We start from the raw sequence: 19066 nt of genomic DNA, 5'->3' as shown, positions 1-19066 counted from the left end.
TCGTGTGAACCACTGTTTAAAGAATTACGTATTCTTCCATTTCCCTGTATGTATATATACGAAATATGTATCTTTGTCAAACAACATGACCATTTATTTACAAAAGCAAGAGATATTTATCCGAGAAATACAAGAAACGGTGACAGACTGGTGATTGCACACAAATTTCATAATGCATCCTACGGAAAATGTAGCTATGTCATGTGTATAAAAATATTTAATAAACTCCCTCCAAGCTTACGCGTATTACCCGTCCAACGATTTAAAAAGGATCTTTTTACATGGCTTATAGATAAATGTTTTTATTCCATAAATGAAATGTTGACACATTAGGTTAAATTAAATTGACTTTAAAATATATATTAATTCTAGTCTTTAAATAATGACATTTAAAATAATAATTATAATTTAAATTAACCTAAGTGCTTAAAATATAGAGTTTGTTAATCAATTATAATAATAACTAGAATTTTGTTAATAGTAATTTTGCATGCCAGAAATGGCCGATAACATTGATACATTAAAACTACTTACACCCATTGTTACATGTTTTCTAGCAAAATAAAGAATTTATTTATTTATTTTATTTATTTATTTATTATTATAGTTAAAAGAATTCGATTAGAATACAGAAACATTATTCATCAAAATAATTACCTATAGAATCTTTGTATGTTGTTATATAAATATTTTTATGTAGGTATATTCACTTATAAAAGTTAAATAAAAATTAATTTGATAATTTACTGAATTGGGCATTATTATACGGAATTCCTGTATATATTATCCTTAATCCTTGTTGATTAAATCATTAAACTTTGATGTGTTGTGAAAGTGTTTAGTAAAATAGTACTACAATTGAAAATTACCTTCTACTTGAAAAAAGGCGGCTCAAAATAAGAATACAATCAGTTTTTCAAACTATGAGCAACGTATTTTAACGGAGTTGGTGCACTCCACCCTTAAAGGGTCGTCGTCTTTAAGTCGTAAACGTCTTTACATGAAATTAAAAAAAAAAGGTTGTTTACGACTGTATTTAAGCCGAAAGTAAGAAAAAAGGGACTTTCGTTGTAGTCGTACTCCAACTAACTCTCTCCACTAACAATAAGTTAATTGGCATCATTGTTGCGTGGTCTCTGAATTATGCGGTTTTCATTGGAATTGCATAACTATAATAAATGTCAATTGTTGACATACCAACGAGGTATAACGACGGCCCATATGCCCAGTGGTTAGTGACATTGCCTACTTAGCTTCCCGGGTTCAAATCCCGGTAGGTGCAACGCATTTATATGATGAGTATTGGTGTTTGTTTCCAAGTAATGGATGTTTAAAAGTATTTATGTATATTTAAGTACTAGCTGACCCGGCAAACGTTGTTTTGCCATATAAAGTATAATTCACGCGATAGTTTTATAAGTAATTAAATATTGCCTATATTATAGCCTGTACATCATTTTGTTCTATTGTCAATAGTTTTTGCAACGCACGCAAAAATAGGTATTCGATTTTACACCTTGTGTTACAAAATAGCAATTTTATTACGGATCCCTAATTTTGAAAAAAAACATAGCCTATAGCCTTCCTTGATAAATGGACTACCCAACACTGAAAGAATCATTCAAATCGGACCAGTAGTACCAGAGATTAGCGGTTCAAACAAACAGCTTTATAATATTAGTATAGATGTATGTATTATCGCCTATGCCTAGTTTGTTAAAACAGTATCAATATTTTTCATATCTATAGCTACGATACATACAGTTGTGTGAGAGAGCTGAGCTTTTGATCGTTATAACTTTCTCAGAAGAGCAAATTGCATAGTGAACGGTGCAAATTTAGCTCGTCATACCAGGAAATGATTTCCTTAGTGTATCCTGGTTCCATATTGAATATAGCTGTTACTATAACTGTTGTCGAATAATATGATCAGTGATCATTGTGATCTATTACAACTTCCCGGAAGATACGTACCCACCTAATAATTATGTCAGTACACGTCATTATTTATTTCTTTGGTTTCAGGTGTGTACCAGTAAAATGTGGTTATTAAATTAAAACTTATAGAAAAGTAACATAATACAAAATTAAATTAAAAAGTAGGTACATAATTTTTTTTTAAACTAACTAACTAAATGCAACATTTAAATAGAAATATTTTATTATATTCATATCGACGTAAATTTAGGTTGGACCTTCCGAGGATTTATATACATATTTCGATGACTATTTTGAGCTGCTAACAATGTTAAAATATTTTTCAAATAGCTTAATAGATTTGAAAAAAAGGCAGCATGAATAAATATTTTGTATTCTCACAGTGATTTTTTATTTTATTTTAAGACAACTTTAGTATCATATCTTAAGTCTTTTTATCCACGCTAAAATTATCGTTTTGACAATATATTAACATCACTATCAACAATGGCTCTAACTGTAATTAATCTAACACGGTTTCCTTTCTTTTCGTTTTATTTTTTTCACAAATGTATTAAGAAAGAGTTGTTCGATGCACAGGTGGAATTCTAAAACCAGGTTGTCTCTATTTTTGAGCGCGGCTTATGCTTGGGTCAACAAATCGGGACTCGTGTAGAAATGACATACTTTTCACACTTGTATCGAAATAATTATTTATATCCTTACAACCTATGCTTACAACTATATTTATTAAAGTTAAACTTTTATTATATCGCCTCAAATTTTTTCGTCTATCTATCGCATGTCGCATTACAGGCGGCCGCTGTGTAGGGGTCAATTAATAAATTTCAACTCAGTGTAAAGGCAGGTTGTCCGAGTGTCGAAACATGTTTTTCGCGGCTTTGTCATTTCAAAGATGTTCTAATTTATACTTCTATGATCTTCCCAAATATCTCTCTTGAAACCCTCACGTAGGTGTTCTTACAGTAACAAACCGGCATGTAAGACATATTAAATTTCCTTTCCTTGACAATATTATGCTTTCTCTTGTAAACAATTTCTGTTTTGTTGGAACATTTCTTAAGTGCAACTGAATTGTCACTTGAATGTTTCCGTCGAGTAGAAAGTTTGCAACTTTCATTTACATATTACACTTATTTACTAACCAACATAGTTATTATTTAATAACTTGTGTTATTAAGCCTTAGGTCGTATTTTCAAAGGAGAACTTGCGTTCGATTTTATTTTACCTAAGACGAATTATGATTGAAAAGCTGTTGGTTGTAACTTACCACGTTCACTCGGAGCCAATTTTAAAGAATTTTCACCTAGTAAGGTTGCTATCGAATTAACCTGAGCAGGAACCTGCCACCGAATTCCACTTTTGGCACGACATGGCACATAATGCGATGATCCTAACCATCTGGATGTCCTCCACAGTGCGGTTATCAAGGAACTTTCTTTCACGTACTACAAAGCTGTGGAATGAGCTTCCTTGTACCTTCCTACCTTTAAAATAAAATAAAAAGAAACACCGACACCGTCCTAAAAGGTCGATAACGCTCCTGTTATTCCTCCAGTAATAAAATTTAATACGGCAAATATAAAATTGAGGTGTTAAATCAAAATCCTAAATAATGCATGAAATTATTCTTGGAGGTGGATCAGAATGAAACATTTTAATTATATCGTACTTTCGTAATTATATCGTATCGATACCTATCGTATTCTATGTCTCGTATGTTCTAGCTAGAACCATAGACTTAAAATATACAGTATATAGACGACCTGACAGCCTGATAATGCGGGATCAATTTCGATTTGGTTGCAGTAACAAAAGATTCGCATTCCTTTTCTATCTTGTTGGTGTTCTTCCCTCTTGCACGCTTTGTTTGTATATACACTAGTATATTGTAAGTATGGACTTACAATGGCCATGGGGCCATAACAATGGATTACTTATTTGACTTTTAATTGTTTCTTCATTTGGTTTTAAACGTAAAGTTCTCTCTTCGTTGTATGCGGTCAAACATAAGAAGCTAGTACTGGGGTGCCGCCTATAATTGAGAACAGTACTCCATATGAGGCCGAATTTGAGCCATATATTATAGTTGCAGGTGGTGATTTATAGTGAAGTACTGTCTCTTCTTACTGAGTACACCAAGCTTTTCAGAGGCCAGTTTAGCCTTCTCATCCAAGTGACCATGGAACCAAATATCGCTCGATATATCGACGCTGAGTATACCCATACAATCTGTGACAGTTAGAAGAGTGATCTCGAATTGAAGGGATTGACGAACGGAAACTTAACGGTAAACGCCCAAACTTCTTAAAAGTTAATAAAATAAATAAATAAAAATAAAAAAGCCTTATATTTCTTACTAAATTAAATAATTTGTACATATTCCTTAAATATTAACATATTATATACAAAATAAACTTATTACTATAACTTTTAATTTAAAAATATTTTTTTATAGCAAGAACCCCTCGTTCTCAAAGGTGACGGCCTCCTCTAGAGATTTCCAACTATCCCTGTTCCTTGCAGTCGCCATCCACTGTTCACCGGCCACTTGTATGATATCATCAGACCACCGGGTTGATGGTCGACCTCTACTTCTAGTACCTTGTGGCCCTTTCCGACCTGATATCTTGTGACTCCATCTATTGTCTGCAAGTCTAGCTACGAGACCAGCCCATCGCCACTTAAGTTTTCTACAGTGAGAGAGAGCATCAATAACGTTTGTCTTATTTCTTATAATTTTGTGAGATATTTTATGGAGTCTTTTAATTTTTAGGATGCTTCGCTCCATTCCTCTTTGACATGACCAAATTTTTGATTTAATCCTATTAGTGAACTTCCAAGTTTGACTTGCGTAGGTTAATTATGGTAGTATACAGGTATCCATAACTTTTTGTTTAATTTTAATCGACATGTCACTTTTCATAACTTCTTTTAAGCTCCAAAACTTCTTCCAAGCATTTGAGATTCGCTTTTCTATTTCATGTTCGTTTCTTTGTTTATTGAACGATATTTGCTTACCCAAGTATATGTATTTGTCGACATACTCCAGCGTTTAATTTTCAAGGTATACAGGATTTTTTTTGGAGTTCGTCATAATGTTTGTTTTATTGCGGTTAATTTCAAGGCCTACCTGTTGACTTGCCGCATGAAGGTCATTTATCATTGACTGCATTTCAGTGGTATTCTCAGACAGCAAAACAATGTCATCAGCGAATCTTAAGTGGCTTAAATAGTGATTGTTTATTTTTAAACCAACCTTTTTCCAGTTTAACTGTCCAATGACGTATTGTAACACTGCTATAAATATTGTTGGAGAGATGACATTCCCTTGTCTTACTCCTCTTTTGATGGGTATAGAAGGTCCGGTTGTCTCCAATCTAATTCTGCTGTTACAATTCTGGTACAGATATTGTAAAACTTTAAGATACACTGGTTCTACATTTTGGGATTGGAGAGTCTGCCATATTGAATGATGGTACAAAGCTTTTCGATAATCGATAAATACAAGATAGAGTGGCCTGTTACACTCTAGATATTTATCTATAAGTATTTCGATAGAGTATATATGATCGACAGTAGAGAAACCTCTCCTGAATCCTGCCTGCTCTACGGGCTGGTGCTCTTCGATAGTTTTTCTTATTCTCTTTTCTAGAATTGATGAAAATAACTTATATATTGTAGATAATAGGCTGATCGGTCGGTAATTACTAATATTATTTAGATCTCCCTTTTTATACAATAGGATAATATTTGACTCAGTCCATTGTTTTGGTGTGGTTGCTGTTTTCAATACCAAGTTAAAGAGATGTTGCAAAGGGCTCACTAAAAGATTACCACCTATTTTCAGGGCTTCGTTGGTTATTTTGTCAGGTCCTGGGCATTTTTCTGACTTCAATTTATTGATTCCTTGCATCAACTCTTCCTCATCTATATCGAATACATCAGACGGTGTTTCACTTGGTATTGTATAAAGTGGTAATGATAGAGGTAGCTCCTGATTTTCAAAACTATACAATTTTTGTAGAAATTGGTTGCAACTTGAAGTATTTCATTTCTATTGTGTGTTGTTTTATTTGAAGATTTCAGTCCTTCTATCCAAGTCCTATGTGATGTCAATTCTTTGTTTGCTCTCTTTAAGCTGCCGGATTGTAGTATATGCTTTTCAATTATTTTTTTTACGATGGGCCTGGTAATCATGTTGAATATATTTACTGATAAGTTTGTACAGAGCCTTCAGTTCATTTTTCATAGTTCTTTCGGTTTTATTTTTTGGAGTTGTTGCCGTCTGGATATTAGTGTTTTAGTTTTTTCCGATATAAAAGAAGAGGTACTTTTATATTTACAAGGTTCATGAGCTTTTCTGAGACTACTGTCTATTGCAGCAACGATTTTATCATTGAGCTCTTGCACTGTATAATTGTAAGCTGTATGCATATGTAGGTTTTCTAAACTCTTTTGAAGTGAATCTAAGTATATATGTATTTCTTGTTCGTTTTTCAAGGCACTTTTTGTCGCTTTTAACAATCTATGATCACAAGGAAATTGAGGACTGATCACTTGCATGTCCTGAACGCATTTTGGAATATTAGTTAGTATGTAGTCTAATTCGTTTTTAATCTTACCATTTGGAGATATCCAAGTCCATCTTTTGCTGCTTTTCTTTTTAAAAAAGGTATTTAAAATTGCAAACTTATTTTCAAATGCAAATTGTATAAGTCTCTTACCTCTACTATTTCTGTTTCCATACCCATGGTTTCTCATTATTAAACTTTCGTCATGTTTCGATTGTCCGATTTTTGCATTAAAATCACCCATGACAATTACATTTTCCCGCGTCATACTTAGCGCTTTGTTCACAGTATTATAAAAAAGTTCAGTTTCCATTTCGCTTGCTGATTCTGTTGGAGCAAAGCATTGTATTATGCTTATTTCTGTATCTAGTTGAAGTGCAGCGGAGATCAATCCTTAATCTAAGCCTTGATGATTATTTTTGATATTACAATTAAAATGCTATCTGACCTAGCTATTAATTCGGTTATATTTAGTATACATATGACCTAAATAAAAAAAGTCTTAAGAAAGTTTCCAATGTAGCAATAATTTAATGACGTAACAATTATGATACGAAACTCGAAAGCGCTAAATTGCTGACGATAAAAAGAAATGGTTATAAATATTAACACATTTATTAACCTTAATACAACCACACAAGGTCCAATTTGCTTTAAATTAAACGTAAATATTGATTTGTTTACTAACAATGCATAAATGCAGTCGGAAACGTCTTATGTAGTTGTAATAAGGTTTAATTTTGTGTGTGGAAGCGTTGAATCATTAAGGCTTCGAATGTGATTATGTTTCTTCTGAGTCAGTTAAAGTTAAGGCTTCGGAGAGAAAACAGGTGCAAAGTGTTGAGTGATTTTTTTTTGTTTATGTAAAAAGAAAGTAAGTTATATTATTTAAATCCTTTACTTTTTTTGATTATTTTTATATTTTTGACGTTTTAGTATTTTCAATTCGATGAAATTATAAATGTTGATTTAAAAGAGTGGCTTTGGGTTTCTTGCCACTTCTTCTTATTAGATCAACCTTTTTACGAAGTGGCGGTAAATTCAATAAAAAAAGTAATTTTTTGACATTCATAAGTGTCATTTCCGTGACCTACTCCATAAAGTTATTTTGATTTGATATACTTATTCCAATTTACTTATTTTTCTATTGTGAATATATAACTTTGAGTCATCTTATGATTTATTGATTTTTTCCTATTTAGTATTGTTTTCTAAATTTATCTAAACTTCTTATTTACTTTGATTCCGGCAGGTTCCTTTGCACAGGATGCCGGCTAGATTATGGGTACCACAACGGCGCCTATTTCTGCCGTGAAGCAGTAATGTGTAAACATATTACTCTGTTTCGGTCTGAAGGGCTCCGTAGCTAGTGAAATTACTGGGAAAATGAGACTTAACATCTTATGTCTCAAGGTGACGAGCGCAATTGTAGTGCCGCTCAGAATTTTTGGGTTTTTTGAGAATCCTGAGCGTCACTGCATTGTAATGGGCATGGCGTATCAATTACCATCAGCTGAACGTCCTGCTCGTCTCGTCCCTTATTATCATAAAAAAAAATCCTGTGCAAAAGAGCCTCCTACTGTTTTTTTCTATAACATAGATTATTTCGTATTAGTTATGTACCTAATACATACTTGGTAATATTTATAGAGATTAGTAATTATATCGTGAATTAAATTCATAATATGACGCACAGGATTCCGGCTAGATAATGGGTACCACAACGGCGCCTTTTTCTGCCGTGAAGCAGTAATGTGTAAGCATTATTGTGTTTCGGTCTGAAGGGCGTCATAGCTAGTGAAATCACTAAGCAAATGAGACTCAACAAGTCTCAAGGTGACGAGCGCAATTGTAGTGCCACTCAGGAATTTTTGGGGTTTTCAAGAATCCTGTGCGTCACTGCATTGTAATGGGCAGGGCATATTAATTACCATCACTTAAACGTACAGTTCGTCTCGCCCCTTATTGACATAAAAAAAGACAAGAAGATCATTTATTCAATTAGGTCAAAATGACACTACTCAAAGGTTTTACTACCAGCACGGAAAAGTTGAGCTTTAATGAGAAGAAGTGGCAAGAAACTCAAAATAAATTTTAAACTGTAATTTTATCTGTAATTTAATTAATATCAAATTAAACTCAACAGTATTATGTAATTTAATTTAAGTTAAGATTGTTTGTATATCTATGGGTAATGCCTGAAAATAAATGATTTATTATTATTATTATATTGCCACTCTTTTAAACGATATTTACAGTTTCAACATTTTAAATTATATTTGATACGTATATAAAATGATGCACCAAATTATTCAATAGTTATGAGTAGTTCTGACTTACTTGGCCAAGTTGAAAAAAAGAAGTGATAAATCTTAAATATACATAACTCAAACTCTTACCAAGGGGAGGCTCGTTTGCACAGGATGCCGGCTAGATAATTTATTTATTTATTTCAAGGAATATCAACAGCTATTTACACAAAATAAAAATACAATAGAAACTTAGAGCTAATTACAGATATTACTAATAGACAATAGAAGTTGTAAGAAGCAAAATTATAAAGTGTAAACATGTAATATTGGGTACCATATATTCATCCACAAGGGCGCCTATTTCTGCCGTGAAGCAGTAATGTGGAATCATTACTGTGTTTCGGTCTGAAGGGCGCCGTAGCTAGTGGAATTACTGGGCAAATGAGACTTAACATCTTATGTCTCAAGGTGACGAGCGCAGTTGTAGTGCCGCTCAGCGTTTATGGGGTTTTTCAAGAATCCTGAGCGGCACTGCATTGTAATTATAATGATGTAAATTCATAAAAAAAAACTAAAAAAGAGTACAGAGTGCTGTAGATGTATCAATCCTCATACACTGTAAATAAAGGTATTATCCGAGTAATTATAGTATAATATATAGAATATTAACTTAAATTGGTAATTCTATACGATATATGTCACATTGTTGCATTGCTGAAAATAGAGGCTAACAGTTCGACGCAATTTTTTTCGTTGTGTTCACAGCTTTCACAGTTCATCTGGACGTATAGATTATCAAGATCCGAACTTACCCTAATGCAATATAAATGGGATGTCTAAAAAAATGATAAATACCTATATTAATTGTGCTTACAACATTACTGGGATTTTTAAGTCAAGCCTTACCTGGTTCTTTACACTAGAATTTAAATTATTAACAATTTGATGCAGCTATATATTGCATAGTTATAAATTTATAAAAACAAAAACGGCGGCATGGGCTATTCTTTAAGTTTTGTTTTCTTCGTCGTCTATTAATAAGACAGGCAAAGGGTTCAAGCATATACAGCCAAGTCTTTGGTGGTTGGAACAAGTGAGCCGTTATTCACTGCCAAGCTGACATCGTAGTGGTAATATGAAGGCTCTAATCGAAAGTTATGAAGTTGAAAGAGAAAGCTGATTTGACTTCTATGACCGTTAGAATTTTGTCACCATTAGACGAGGATTACGAGATCGTTAACTCGTATTAATGACACATCACTAATATGACTACTAATTATAATTAAACAATAACAATTAAGAAATGATTGAATCGTTCATTGTTTTTGTTTTAGATTACAAACGAGGTCAATATAATAATGACAGCTTAACTGCTAATGTTTATATTTATCAGTTTTCTAAAATAAGCGATATTTACAATATTTACTAAGTACTTACTTGAAATAAAATAAATTTAATTTGTCCACTTAATAACCTGGTGAATAATCATAAAAATAAATCAAATCGATTTAAATACTAAAGAAATAAAAAGGCATAAAGGCATAAAAGGCATTTATTTTCTCAAAATTGATTCCTTTAGAATTCTTTTTGATGTCATTTCTTATACTACTTTCTGATACTACTACCACTTCGGAAACAAATGGCGCTCTGAGAGAGAAGAAGCGGCGCAAGAAGCTCTCCCAGTATTCTTTTTTTTTGCGCTCTTTTCAATAAAAATATACAATATTGTACAGTCATTTCTATCGCTATAAAATAATCACAATCTAGTCCCAGGCTGTCCGATCATTTAGATATTCAGCAGTGGAGTAATAGGATTTACGACAGAGCCATTTTTTTATAAAACATTTAAATTTATTTATAGATAATGCCTGAACAGTGGCTGAGACTTTATTGTAGAAGTGTATACATTTACCCTTAAAGCTATTATGTATCTTATGAAGCCTACTAGAATTAGTTACAAGCAATCCCTTATTTCTAGTGTTATAATAATGAAAATCACTATTAAGAGCAAAAAGGTGACGATTTTTGTGAACATACATTAAATTTTCATAAATGTACTGACAATGAACAGTCATAATATTTATTTCTTTGAATTTTTCTTTGAGAGGCTGTCTATAACCAAACTGATATATAGCACGAACAGCTCTCTTTTGCAGTGCAAACCTACATCAATGTCAGCAGCATGACCCCATAGTAATATACCGTACGTCATGATGCTGTGAAAATAACTAAAGTACACTAATCTAGCGGTCGCAACATTCGTGTACTCTCTAATCTTTCTTAACTGCATATGCCGCAGAGCTGAGTCTATCTGCTAGATGGGTAATATGTGGACCCCACTGAAGCTTTTTATCTAACGTGATACCCAAGAAGACCGTAGTGTCCACAAGTTCCAATCTCTGGTCATTTATAAGTACGTTGGTTTGTACCTCCGCTGTGTTTGGTGTAATGAACCGTAAACACTTTGTTTTTTACTGTTTAAGTACAGATTATTATCTCAAACCAACGCACTATCTTTGAGAGTGCATTGCTTACCTCGTCATCAATATCCGCACGTCGCTTCACTTTAAAAATAAGTGAAGTATCATCAGCAAACAATACAATCTCATGGCTATCATCTACCACAAACGGTAGATCGTTAATATATATAAGAAACAAGAAAGGACCGAGAATAGAACCCTGTGGAACACCTATTCCCACAGGTTTACCCGAAGACCGTTTGCCATTTACATCGACTATCTGAACTCTTTCGCTTAAATATGATTTTAATAGATTTAGGGCTCTATTTTTCACTCCATAATGTTTTAGTTTTAGGAGTAAAGTTTCATGGTGGACGCAGTCAAATGCTTTTGACAAATCACAAAAAATGCCCAATGTGACTCTTCCCAGGCGTCAAAGATGTGCTCAATGAGTCTAGTACCCGCATTAATTGTTGATAAGCCCCTAGTGAAACCAAACTGATTTTTGTTCATTAATTTACAAAAATGCATTTGTAGCTGTTGAAGCAAAAGTTTTTCAAAAATTTTATTAAAAACAGGCAGCACTGAAATAGGTCTGAAATTAGCAGGGTCAAAAGAACTGCCCGATTTAAACAAAGGTATAACTTTGCTGTATTTCATGAGGTCAGGGAACACACCCTTATCTATGCATTCATTAAATATTATTGCTAATTCAGGTGCTATAATGTCAAGCATGTATTTTACAATATTAGTCGAATGGCCCCATAAATTCAAATTCAAATATTTTTATTCAAAATAGGATTTAAAATCACTTATTGAACGTCAAAATCTACCACCCATTCAAAAGAGACTGTCTCAGACCTGAGAAGAATGGGCGCAAGAAACTCAGCGGGCTTTTTTTTTTAATATAAAATATGGATTACAATGTAATATTGTACAATAAACATTTATAATTAAAGAGCCTGAGGGTGTTCGCTTTATTCCCAGTCCGTGGTGTCATTAAGAAAATCGTTTATGCTATAATAACCTTTCCCACACAAACGTTTTTTAACAATTCTTTTAAATTTCGTAACACATTTGTTTTGTACATTTTCTGGGATCATATTGTAGAAGCATATACATCGCCAAACAAAAGACTTACTAACTCGACCCAACCGAGTAGTAGGCACAACAAGTTTATGTTTGTTCCTCGTGTTAACATTATGAATGTCACAGTTTCTAGAAAATTCCTTAATGTGCTTATGAACATACAAAACATTATCAAAAATGTATTGAGAAGCAACAGTCAAAATGTTTATTTCTTTAAATTTTTCTCTTAATGATTCTTTAGGACCTAGGTTATAAATCGCGCGAATAGCCCTCTTCTGCAGCACAAATATAGTATTAATATCGGCCGCACTGCCCCATAACAATATATCATAGAACATAGGTCATACTATGAAAATAACTAAAGTAGTCGTCGTAGTAAGTCGCGCCGTATCTATGTCAGTTAACCGTCTAATTTTCTTAATCGCATATGCTGCAGAACTAAGCCTATTCGCCAAGATCATTTTAATTGCTTGATTCTATTAGGTACTAATTATTTATTACAAAGCATCCCTACACAAACATGCTCTAAATGTAGATGCATCCAATATACGATAATTTATATTTGTACAGTTTATTTTTTATTACTTTTTATGAAATATTTCATATTCAATATTGAATGCCGCACCCTTAGATTGTATATGACAGCTGACGCAAACTAATTTGTTATGTATATGACAGCTATTGTAAGATACCCAAATAGATTTAAGAGTTGTCGTTGAGTTTCTTGTATGTTTTTCTCACCAGCTCTACTTTTTCCGAAAATATGGTAGATTCAGCAATTTAAAAGAAATATTAATTATAGAGACGATTTATGAGTGCTTAGTTAAAGCCTAATTGAATAGTTTATTTGACTTTGACTATACAAATTTATCGAAAGTACTGACGTCAGAGCCATCTGACTGGAGGAAGTAGTAGGTAATGGATATACTTGAATGATAGATGAAGATGCTTATTTTGGACTCTTGCATTTAGTCTTATTTTATTGACGCGACGATACTTCAAGAGTTCTACTATTATTATGTTAGAGTGGTCGTAAACGATCAGCTTAAGTCAAGTAAATAAATCATAAAAAACCTCAAGAGTTACTAGGATATAGAACTACAGTAGACGCATCAATCAACACACACTGTAATTGAAATGTAGCGACCATTTTAACAAAATGTATTTCTTTTAAACATAATATTATGTATTTTTTATGGAAGAGTAGGAAAAATGAGCGTACGAGTCACTTAATGATCACCGCCTGCCCACATTTTCTTGCAACAACAGAGGAATGACAGGAGCGTCGGCCTTTAAGGAAGGTGTACGGGTTTTTTGAAGGTACCCATATAGAAGAAAATTTCTTTAAAACCGCACTGTGGAGGAACGCCACACACCCAGATGCAGATGGTGGGGATGATATCCTAACGTATAATTTTAAACATACCACAATTACAAATATTATTTAAGAAAATCCAAGTTTCAATCCATATAAAATGTATTTCATTTAAATAACATTATCTCTCTCTTTTCCAGAGATGAATATTGCAGGGACGGACTACATTTTTTGGACATTGCTTATTCTTCTTATTCTGTCAATCTTTGCTGCAGCAGCAGTACTCCTTGTTTTCTTCCTGATTCGCCTCTACGCGCAGCTTACCTGCGGAATGTACGAAGAGAAGACCAGAATGGACGGAAAGACCGTCATCGTTACTGGCTGCACCAGCGGCATTGGAAAGGAAACGGCTAGAGAATTGGCGAAGAGAGGTGCAAGAGTTATCATGGCGTGTAGAAATTTGGAATTGGCTGAAAAAGTCAAAGGTAAATATTATTATAAATACTATTATATGATTTATTCAGTAAGCCTATTTATATGCAATATATTTGTTTTTTAAGACGTTTCACCCCATCACATACCCAGTGCACCAGTAATCAAATACTTAGATACATACCTAAAACTTATAACTAAGTAGGTACTTTAAAAAATAAAATAATAAAATGTTTATTTTCGGACTACTACATAATAAATGATATTAGATCTGGTACCTACTTAACTGCTTGACGGAAGAAAAAACAAATATCTTTCACAAAAACAATTTATAAACGTTGTACCTACATGATTATAGGCGGCCAAAAAAATTATTTTGAGAATTTTTGTTTTTCTTTTAATCTCAGATACGTCTAAAGTCTAAACCAATATTTGAGTGCGCTAAACTCCACTCAGGGTTTTTTTTTTCATTCTAATCGGATTACAAGTAATAAGTTAATTGAAATAATATCCCAATCTACGCGGACGCCTGCTTATGTACTGCTTAAACCAAAATATTTTTATTTCAGATGAAATCCTCAAAGACGTTAAGGACGCGAAATTAGAGATCAAGAAACTGGATCTATCATCGTTTTCGTCCATTCGTGAGTTCGCTGCAGACATCATCAAGACAGAACCAAAGCTGGACGTCCTAATCCACAATGCTGGTTACGCACAGACATTTAAAAAGTACAAGACTGAAGATGGCCTGGAAATGACTATGGCCACTAACCATTATGGACCATTCTTGCTAACCCACTTGCTGATAACCCTTCTCCGAAAGAGTACACCCTCAAGAATCGTGGTTGTTGCATCTTCACTATATAGATTAGCCAGTTTTAACTTCGACAACCCAAATCCATTAACGACTATGCCAGGATATCTTTACTATGCTTCAAAGGAGGCTAATATCCTTTTTACTAAAGAGTTGGCAAGAAGATTAGAAGGTACTGGGGTCACAGCAAACTGTTTACATCCAGGCCTAATCGATACAGGAATCTGGAACAACGTACCAGCACCATTGAGCTGGCCATTAAGACTCGTAAACAAATGTTTCTTCAAAACGCCAATACAGGGTTGTCAAACTACAGTTATGTTAGCGACAGACGAAAACTTGCTAAAAGTTAGCGGAAAGTATTTTTCGGATTGCCAAGAAAGTTCTTTATCTAATGCTGCAAGTGATATGAGTAGAGCGAGAAAATTGTGGGAGATCTCTGAGAAGCTGGTGCAATTGGAGGAAAATGATCCTCGGATTTAATGGATATTTACACCGAAAGCAAGAAGTGCAGCATAATTTGGGGTTATAATCGCTTATTTACACACGTCACATATTATGTAGTAAATATATAGAGATATAATATAAACCTCTTTGAGTGTGGCGTATTACTCCAGGTGCTGCACCAGTTGTAAGAAAATTTACAAAAAGTATTTAAAAAATTGCGCCTTTTAGATTCTAGACTCTATAATGAACATATTCCATACTATCTAGCACAGAGTAGAGATGGATACTTACGTTATCTAGTAAGAATTCAAATCAATTTAAATGCCACGCGTTTCAGCGCTATTTTTTTCCTAATTATTTATCATTTATTTTTAAAAAGCACATTAACAAATTATATTATTATAATATTCTAACAAATTAAATTATTTTTTAGAAAACCGTTTTTTATTAAATAGGTACCATATTTATGTTTTTAAGCTTTTATCATCGCGGAAATTCAACATTGTAATTATTATGACGGGTAGGTACTCATGATATTATATATTTGATGCCGATATTTCGATCCAATTGCATGAATCGTGGTCACAACAGAACTGTGCTGGGGGCGAGAACACTGGAAAGCCTTCCACCGTAGTGTCAAAAATAGTTATAGGTAGCTAATTCATTAAAAAGCATTGTTTGATATTAACAAAAGAAAAACTTGGATATCTTCTCAGACATGTATAATTCGTCTATCTTATCAAAATTACAATAATTTCTTGTGTAGAGCAGCTGTCATGTGTAAGAAGTTGAAGAAGAAAAAATAAATGAATGCTGGTTGTATTTGATAGTTAAAATATGAAGTATGACTGACTAGGTGACGAAGTAATATTTGATTGGTCGAGGTGTATAAATCGGCTATAATAAAATAATGACCGAATGAAAATATAGTCGACGATATGAAATCTGGCATCGATAAGTATTTCTACCAATGCGTGGCATTATTCGTGCTCTCATGTGAAATACTTAGAAAAAGAGTAGGTGTGAGCAACTGTTATATATTCTTTGGTATGTGTTATAGGATGGATAGGTATTTAGTTAAACATTCATCCTAGAAATGTGTTAGGATAAAACTAATTGTTTCTTTTCGTTTTAAGCCCACAGTGTTATATCCTTTTTGAATTTACAGCATACCTACCTATATCTGTCTGTATCTTGTGGCTATATGTAGAAATAAGTTAGTAATTAAAATGTTTGATCAGGTAAGTATACAGATAACTAAAAAATTACAAATCATGCAAGTCAACAAAACATGGATGCCTTTCTGGTACAACAGGCAGGTAGCTAAATACCGCTTGACCTTGCCCGTCTTTCCGGGTTATTTATTTATGTTATGTAAGACAGATTTTGTGCGCCTGATCCTACTAAATTTATACACTCGGATGCACCTTACTTTTCTCTTTCAACTACCACCCTTACCTCATTTTATTTGGATCGAAGGGGGAAGCGATAGCTGTTAATTTGGACTAACTACCCAATTAACGAATCTGCTTTCTTATTGACTTCGAATTTATGCACACGGGTCATTAGTGTTTTGGCTAAGATAGAGTTGTTATCGACTGCACATGCTCCGATTTAAAGGTAAGTGTAAAAAAATGTCTGCGTGCTATCTCTAGACATTTTTTTTTTAATTTTATTTTTGTTGAACTCTGATAATAAGTACCTATGTGTATTGGCATACTTGGCGTCGATATATCAAGCGCGGCGTTCACTTCCGTGGTCACTTTTCTCATTGTGAGAAATAGTGACGCGACGAGTACGATGGTTATGGAAGATATGGTAAATGATACACTCTCACTATTACAATGAAGCGCCGCTCAGGATTATTTTTGATGGAACCATAAATACCGAGCTGCATCCCATTTTCGCTCTTCATTTTAGGGAAGATGTTAAATTTCATTAAACAAGTAATTTCACTACTTTAAAATAACGCTTGCACATTACGGCTTCATGGCAGAAAACCTGGAAGAGAAGGCCAAATTAGCCTCAAAAACGCTAGGGTGTCCTACTCAGCAAGGCGAGACAGTACTTACTTCACTTCAATCTACCACCTGCAATTAAGGCGCAAATTCGACCTCACATGATGTAGGTAGGTACTTTTATCACGTTTGTGCGGCTTCCCTTACCAGCTAGCCTACGTAGAGCGGCTCGAATCATCGACGACCGTAAATCTTGGTATCACGAAAATTAAGCATCGTGGATGAGGAAAGAGAACGCCTTAATATCTCGATTTTGGGTGTTAGCGAGACTGATCTTCGCGGGCAGGGCCATTTTAGGACCACTTTATAATTCTCGGGGAATGACAGTTGCAGTAAAAATGGAGTCGGCTTCCTGTTACCACCTAAAATGAACAAATATGTCCTCGGCTATAATCCGATATCTGACAGAATTATCACAATGAAGCTGAATACGAAACCATGTCTACTCGATATCGTACAGGTCTATGCTCCCACTTCGACAGCGTCCGATGAAGATATTGACGAATTCTACGGGACCCTAGAAAAAACGCTTGATGATAATACCTGGCCGCCAAATAACTATCATCATCGGCGACTGGAATGCTTAGATTGGCAAAAGCGAACCTGGCACACACTCCTCGGGTATTGTTGGAAGGTATGGCCTGGGCATCAGGAGATGCCGTGCGTGGACAGAGAATGGCGGAGTTCTGTTTAGGAAGAAAACTCGCCATCATGAACACTTTCTACCAGCATCACCCAAGACGCCTCTATACCTGGAGATCTCCTGGGGAGCGATACAGAAACCAGATCGATTATATTATGATAAATACCCGCTGGAGGTCATATGTCAAAAATGTAAAAACATTCCCTGGTGCTGATTGTGGCTCTGACCATGTGTTGTTGGTGGCTGTGTTTTCTCTGCGGTTAAAGGTGAACCATAAGTCCTCACGCCCCGTGACTAGATCCCTGAACCCGTCAGAGCAACTATGCTTCCGGAACCTAACCGAGGAAAGACTGGCCGAGGCCCCACTGACTGATACCACTAACGTCAATTCACAATGGAAACATCTTAAAGCGATTATGAATGATTCCCTTAAGCAACTTGTCCCTAAAGGCAATAAAGATCATAAGAGGGCGACATGGATCTCAGAGCACACATGGAATCTAATTCAGAGGAGGAAGGAGACCAAAATCAAAGGACTGCAGAACGCTGCCGTAGTGAAGGAATACTCTGAACTATCCAGAGCTATAAAGAAAAGCTGTCGCCTTGATAAAAACCACTTTATCGCCAACATTTGCAGTGAAGTGGAATCGCATGCAAATAAGTTATAAACAGCAGACTTGTTTAAAAGAGTTCGTTTGTTGAGCAGGCAGTTTAAACCCAAATCATGGGTCATAGAGGACCCCGATGGTAGACCACTGATGGAACTTGACAGGATAGCAGAGAGATGGCGCTCATACTGTGAGCAGCTATACAAAAAGTCATCTCCAGTGGTTGACAGTCGCACAGACTGGGGGTCCCTAGAGTTGGAGCCAAACATTTTACGGTCCGAAATAACAGCCGCATTACAAAAACTTAAGTGTAAAAAAGAGCCAGGACCTGATCAGGTAACAGCTGAAGTTCTCAAAGCTTTGGGTGACTCGGGGGTTGACGCACTGCATTGTATTTGCAACAAGGTCTGGCAAGACGGCTTTTGGCCTGAAGAGTGGACACAATCAACAATATTACCACTGCACAAGAAGGGGTC

General features: G+C 34.5%; 1 protein-coding gene across 2 annotated transcripts in view; it reads left to right on the top strand.

Annotated features, from left to right (window-relative positions):
- The window catches only part of LOC126972395 (retinol dehydrogenase 14), a 35411-nt gene extending 19653 nt beyond the window's left edge, over positions 1–15758 (top strand). Inside the window, exons 1-3 of one of the 2 annotated variants that reach the window (XM_050819112.1) lie at positions 7320–7387; positions 13829–14113; positions 14630–15758. In XM_050819112.1, the coding sequence (XP_050675069.1) occupies positions 13831–14113; positions 14630–15357 (1011 nt within the window). In that variant the 5' untranslated portion in view covers positions 7320–7387; positions 13829–13830 and the 3' untranslated portion in view covers positions 15358–15758. Of the gene's footprint in view, positions 1–7319; positions 7388–13828; positions 14114–14629 lie in introns of those variants that run through there. The other variant, XM_050819111.1, reaches the window with a different exon arrangement.
- The last annotated feature ends 3308 nt before the right edge of the window (positions 15759–19066 follow it).

This window comes from Leptidea sinapis, chromosome 26 (assembly GCF_905404315.1).
Source record: "Leptidea sinapis chromosome 26, ilLepSina1.1, whole genome shotgun sequence".
NCBI lineage: Eukaryota > Metazoa > Arthropoda > Insecta > Lepidoptera > Pieridae > Leptidea > Leptidea sinapis.
The sequence above is the reverse complement of the archived record's forward strand: the minus strand, read 5'-3'. Positions and strand labels throughout refer to the sequence as shown.